The sequence below is a fragment of the Neoarius graeffei genome, chromosome 20, assembly GCF_027579695.1.
Source record: "Neoarius graeffei isolate fNeoGra1 chromosome 20, fNeoGra1.pri, whole genome shotgun sequence".
Taxonomy (NCBI): Eukaryota; Metazoa; Chordata; class Actinopteri; order Siluriformes; family Ariidae; genus Neoarius; species Neoarius graeffei.
In genome coordinates, this window is record NC_083588.1 from 54,075,964 (window position 1) to 54,082,657 (window position 6,694).

Genomic DNA, 6,694 nt, shown 5'->3' on the forward strand with positions numbered 1-6,694 from the left:
ACATGAGCCCACTGAAAAATTTTTCCAGTAATTTGACATTTCATTTTTGTCAATCTATGGAGGATCTTTTCCCGTTGCCGTTCGCTACATTTGAAATCTTGCATAAAAGGTTTGAGAGACTTTAGACTTGCTCGCTCACACTTTTATAAACTGGTGTGAGGTTTTTTTTTTTTTTTTTTCTTCCCATATTAAAGTGGAGTTTTTTTTTTTTTTTCTTCTACCACTGCAGAATGCCAAAGCTCTGAAAGCTAAGAAAGAAGAAGGAAACCAGGCGTTTAAAGAGGGCAATTTCGAGGAAGCTTATGAGCTCTACTCGGAGGCCCTGACCATCGATCCAAACAACATCAAAACTAACGCTAAGCTTTACTGCAACCGAGCCACCGTCGGCTCCAAGGTGAGCCTTTAAACCTCTCCATCCACCACTGGAGCTACAGCACCACCTTCGACTTTCTATTTGGCAAGCAGTGTTTGCACCATGAAAATCTGGCTGTATGCTCAACCTACCTGTTAGGACACGGTAATTTCCACACTAAGTATGAGACCCAAAGCTCTGCTATATAATCGGGCTACTTAATCTCAGACCTGTATTTAATGTTTTGTGCTTGTTTTCAACCAGACACTGACTCATTGGTGGTTCTCAGTCTTCTAGCTACATGTTCATGCATACTGAGATTCAGTCCGATTTACTACATGGGTCTTCTGAACACTGTATTCCAGGCTTGTAGACCTTAAACTGTCATTGGGCATTTGATGATTTATGGTTGTCTGTTTTAGGCTGACTTGTATATTCAACTTTGAGTTTAAACTTAGAACCAATGCTGAAAGGTGTTTTGATGGTGCCTGTGTTGTTATATAAAATATTATTATTTTATTTATTTTTAAATGATCAGAACATGTAAACTAGTACATTCATCATCCTTTTACTGGTTTGTGCAGCTCTTTACGTGAACATTGGTCTCTTTAAATCTACTGTGTTTTAGTTAAAGAAACTGGAGCAGGCCATAGAAGACTGCACAAAAGCCATTAAACTGGATGAATCCTATATTAAAGCATACTTACGAAGAGCCCAATGGTAAGCCTGTTTGCGTGTTGGGGTGGGATTATGCAAGTGTGCGCGCGCGCATGCTTATTTCTGCATTTGACTCCTGTAGTTATATGGACACAGAACAGTATGAAGAAGCCGTGAGGGACTATGAGAAAGTCTATCAGACAGAGAAAACTAAAGGTAGGTGGGCTGATTATCTTTTTCAGTACAAAGAATAAAGTTGGGGTCAACCAAAACCTCTAAGGCCTGAAGCTAAAATGCCATTTCTTGCTGCTTTACAACAGTGTGTCCTGTCCCTTAGAACATAAGACTTTATTGAAGAATGCTCAGCTGGAACTGAAGAAGAGTAAACGGAAAGATTACTATAAAGTTCTAGGAGTGGACAAAAATGCTACAGAAGATGAGATCAAGAAAGCGTACCGCAAACGAGCCCTTATGCACCATCCAGGTAGAAAAAAATATATAATATAAAAATTTCATTCATACACTAACACATTTAAGTATTAGCTGTTGGTCATACAGTAGTTGTAAAGTGTGTGTGTGTGTGTGTGTGTGTTTAATTTTCTCTGTCTCAGATCGGCACAGTGGTGCAAGTGCCGAGGTACAGAAGGAGGAGGAAAAGAAGTTTAAAGAAGTGGGTGAGGCTTTCACTGTGCTCTCAGACCCCAAAAAGAAGTCTCGTTACGACAGCGGCCATGATCTGGAGGACGACGACATGAACATGGGTCTGTGTCTCCCACGACAAATACATGAGCTGTTTTGTCTTCGTAGCTTTTTTTTTTTTTTTAATAAATATAAAGTTACCCAAAACCCAGCAATTCACTTAAATCCATAAATACACTTCTGACAGTTTTGTTGAAGCTTTAATTGAATTCAAACAGAATTATGGGATTGCTGACACCAGGGATCACCAACAGGCAGATCCCATTCTCAGTATGAACACATTAAATTATTTTAGCAGACCAAGGAAAAATACAGTAGCAGAGCGTTAGAATTTTTTTTTTTATAAATTGTCTCGTGAGCATCTGCAGATTTTTGTGGCTACTGCCTCATAGAGCGCATGTGCATACAGGTGTTCTGATTTAAAATGGCTGGTGTGTATACAATTCGGTTCACCATTCGAAATAAATGGACTAGACCAGGGGTTTTCAAAGTGTGGGAGAGTCAGCCCCCCCCTCGGAGAGCAAATAAACAGCGCCCCCCCTTACAATTTTTGTTGTTGCTATACTTAATGTTCCATTCGTATTTTTAAAAAATGGTTGTTGTACACTTTTTATTTTTTTTTATTTTTCACATTTTAAACATTGTGCTTTTTAAAACATCTTGTTTTACACATTTTAAACATCTCATAGCATCGTTAGCTAGCACCTCTTGGCAGACAACACACTGTGGCAGTGGAGCATCTTCAGATCCAGTCCATGAAAATCCAAATTTTAAATAATCGTGGTCATACTTCCTTCTTTTTTCAGTCCCCCCAGGATTCCGCAGGCCTTTTTTGTGATTGTTGCGGGCTAAAATGTCTGTTGCGGGGGGTTTTCCAAAAAATTGCGATGAAAGTTGCGGTGTTTTTTAGGTTTTTGTTGCGGGAGGAAGTGAAAGTTGCGAGAAATTGTTGCGATTTTCTCTTTGTGATTTAAAATTGAGTGATATGTTAAATATTGATTAAAAAAACAAAGACACAGAGAAATGGTCCTATAAACAACTTTACCAATATAAAAGATTACCAGGACTACAAAAATGCAGAAAAATAGGCTTTACTTATCCAAATGCACCTGTTGGTTCAAAAGTTAAAGTGCAGAGAACCTCACAGCACAACATGAAGTTACCTTAAAATATAATATAAATGCCTCAGCTTTCATGTAAGAAAAAAAAACTATTAATACTAGTACTGTGTGCAGGCAGTCTCTCCTGAAGACTAAATTAAACAATAATTATAAACTAATAAAATAAATGGCTCAGGCTTCATAGAAGGAAAAAAAACAATTTGAACAGAATCTCACAGTATGATGCTGAAGCTGCCTAAACAATGGAAAATAAAATACCATTTTGGCAAAAATGTTGGCATCCACTAATTTCTTGTATTAAGTAAAAAAAAAAATAATAAAGTGCGCACAGTCCTTCACTGTAAATATAACACACTTTCAGTAACAGAATTTAAGCCTATATAAACACTGACTCGCACATCATGCAGTGTTGCCAGATACTGCTGACGTTTTCCAGTCCAAAATATGTTCAAAACCCGCCAAAATGCACTTGAAACCGCCCAATCTGGCAACACTGCGCGCATGCTGCTTCTCTTGAACGTATACATGGAAGTAAGGCGGAAGGTAGTTTGTCGACGTCACCTCAAGACGACGCCAACGATTGGTCAAATTTGCGGGAAAGTTGCGGTGATTGGATATAATTGCAACACCGCCTTGAATTCGCGGGGATTGGTTGAATTTGTGTTGAAGTTGCAAATCGCAACATTCTGGAGGCTCTGTTTTTTTTGCTTGGCCCAGACTGTCTCCTCACTTACTGTAGCTTTAGGTACTAAAAATCGATCCATTTTGTGTCTGGTAAAGGCTAGCTGAAGTTCGCTAAATGTCCGCAATAGTAACTTATTCTGGTTTATTTTTCCTCACGTTCCCCCCCCCCCCCCCCCCCCAGAACTCTGGCACCCCCCCCAGGGGGGACGCGCCCCACACTTTGAAAAGCCCTGGACTAGACTAAAGAAATTGCTTTCAGACATGTTTATGCTCAATACCAAGGGAAAGTGCGTTCCTATTTTAAAATATACTCCAGGTTGTCCCCCTTTCTTCGCCACCTTTGGCCAGTGGTCCCATGTGTGATGTAGATGGGACGCGCTTCAGAGTTGTTACAAGAAGTTGTCAAAGAGTATTGAGACCACTGAGCTCTAGCGCCGGGCCTTTTCCGGGAAATAAGAGTTTCGGTCATGGCGACAGCATGTGTATGTCAGCCTCGGTTTGGAGGTTTCAGTTTCGAAAACTGTAAGAATAATATAAAGTACAGACACTTGGTATATCTTACTTTTGTGGGTTTTTTTTTTTTAATTATTTATAAGCAGTAGCCACATGTACCCATAGGGTACCTATTTTTAAATCTGAACCTGTGTGGCTTTTCTAGTAGGGTTTTTTTTTTTTTTTTGGGTTTTATCCAATCACATGCGTTTGTGTGAATGATTTAACCAGCTCACCAGACCAGACACTAGCCTCAGGATTAAAGACATGAGTGCACAAAGGGTGCGTTTTTCATAGATTTAATTTGCCCTGTCTGGTTGGGTGTGTGATGACGGCATGTACAAAAGATGATAGAATTATTAAAGATAAATGGACCATGTTTATTCTTCCTGCTTCAGGTTCAAAACTGATCTCATCTGTTCATTGTCCCCTTTGAAGTTTATAGCCATGAAGTAATCACTAATAGTTAAGCATTAAAAGGAAACCGGTGTCACCAGTCAGTCATGTTAGTTGCTTATTTGGACTTTTTGTAAGTAAGGAATTTGATGAAACTACTTTCACAAATGTTAAGCGAAGACCCCTGGCCTAGTTGAAGAAGCATGCATGTGATGCTACATTCACATTTGACTACAAGTTCTCCCTAATTGCCTTTCAATTAAATTTTTTTTCTTTCTTCAGATTTCGATGCGAACAACATTTTCAAAGCGTTCTTTGGTGGCCCTGGTGGTTTCAGCTTCGAAGGTGAGGCATGCTACACAAGATTCTATAATTATTCTATACTCAATTTGAGTATTTGTATGTTTTGATTAAACCTGACTTTAATAATTGATTTTATTTGCTGGTGAAGATGTGAATTCTGACTCAGATTGCGCCTTGTTTTCTTTTGTCCCCCAGCATCTGGACCTGGAAATTTCTTTTTCCAGTTCGGCTAACTGTCCATCCTCTCGCATGTATGCAGCAGACCCATACGGCCTCCAGAACCAACCCCAATACAGACTCTCACCTGTCTCTCTCACACACACACACACACACACACACACACACACACACACACACACACAACTGCATGTTGTACTGCAGTGTGAAGGGTCTAGGACCAGCATATGGTCATTTGTTTTAAAACAGTAATTTTAAAAATAATACAGTGAAGAGTCCAGCAGTCCCCTCTGACTCCTTTCTATTGCAAATTCTCCTCCCCCACCCCACGGTGGCATCATGAACAGCTGCACCTGTGTTTCAGTATTTTTCTTTAAAATTAAAAATGGTCCGAGTTATTCACTTGCTCACTCTAGCAAAATGGCTTTTCCTAGTTTGTTTGGTTGTGGAACCAAGATTGGGTTTCCAGATTGTCAAAGGTGCTAAAGCATACTGACTGAAAATCTCATTCCCAGCATTCATTCCATCAGTGCAGGATTTCTGTTCTTGCACCACACTATGCTGAGTTCAGTGCCAGTTATTACCAAGGTTTCTGGTGTGAGCCTTGTGATGCCAGTAGGAAGGAATGTATAACAAGTACCTCATCTCCAAATGTACAAAAATGTTCCTAGAGTTCACTTTTTATCTTCTCAATTGCTGATACCATTATATGCCAAATTATATAGTGAAGAGAAAAAGAAAAAAAAAGCCCAATTAGTTGGGTTGAAGTCCCAGCTTCTTGAACTACTGCATACACAAGGGTGAAGAGTACAAGTCTGGTGTTCCAGTTCCCTCTAGTGGTTCCCTCCAAACAACATACAAACTTTACATGTCAACATCACCATCCAACCATTGCTGCATTGTACATTTTACTGGAATGTAAAGTGTTTCTCTTCGTGTTGATAGTTGATGACTTTTTTTTTTTAAACTAGTGTGTTCATTTTTTTGATATCAATATTTATTGTAAATTCTCAAGCAGGATGTGAGCCGTCGAGATGATGTGTGAATGTTCATTAGCTACACGAGGATCTTTAGAAGGTAATCTGTGAGGCACGAGGCACTCTGGTTTTGCTGAGCCTGATGCCAGAATGCAGCTCTTTAACTATTTATGTAGGAGTTGCTCAAACACCGGAGTGCAAATCCCTACAGTGCTACTAACGGATGTTCTAGGATGGGGTTCTCGGAGAACCAGAGTCCAGCACTGTTTATCAATACACATGATTGAGTGCAGTCACAGTTTTAGTAGGTGTTTAAGAGCAGAGTGGAAAATTACCCCTCTGTGTTTGGGTTTGGAGAACCTGTTTGGTTCTAAGACTAAGTTCAACACCTTATGCCATGTTAAGTGTTTTTGAATTTAGTCTAACCTTGTTGGAAACTGGAGCTCTGGATGTTTTTAGATGTCTACCCCTGCATGCATACTTGAAGTTTATTGGCCATAACTAACTATACAAGAGAAATTCCCGGATGTTACCTTTTTGTAAACTGATCAGAATGAGTATGGGTTTTGAAAGACAGCTTTTTTTTTTTTTTTTTTTGGACCTGTGCCTATAACTTGAACTATATTTGTTAATGACTCATGTTGCCTGTCCCAAGATCCTCATGGTGCAGTCAGAAGAGAAACATTCACATTGCTGTGGCTCATGCTAAAGGAACAGTCTTGACTATGGACCGTTTTTGTAAATAAACTTAGCCTGTTTGTTTCTCCCCATTTATTTGACTCTTAAGACTTTTTTTTAAAACATTTTTATATTGGAGGTTTTAAGGCTTAATACCT

The 6,694-nt window shown here is 39.3% G+C and overlaps 1 protein-coding gene across 1 annotated transcript in view; it reads left to right on the forward strand.

Annotated features, from left to right (window-relative positions):
- The window catches only part of dnajc7 (DnaJ (Hsp40) homolog, subfamily C, member 7), a 47,320-nt gene extending 40,692 nt beyond the window's left edge, over positions 1–6,628 (forward strand). Inside the window, exons 8-14 of the mRNA XM_060901993.1 lie at positions 230–394; positions 981–1,072; positions 1,152–1,225; positions 1,347–1,493; positions 1,621–1,770; positions 4,684–4,746; positions 4,900–6,628. Of these exons, the coding sequence (XP_060757976.1) occupies positions 230–394; positions 981–1,072; positions 1,152–1,225; positions 1,347–1,493; positions 1,621–1,770; positions 4,684–4,746; positions 4,900–4,937 (729 nt within the window). The 3' untranslated portion in view covers positions 4,938–6,628. The remainder of the gene's footprint in view (positions 1–229; positions 395–980; positions 1,073–1,151; positions 1,226–1,346; positions 1,494–1,620; positions 1,771–4,683; positions 4,747–4,899) is intronic.
- The last annotated feature ends 66 nt before the right edge of the window (positions 6,629–6,694 follow it).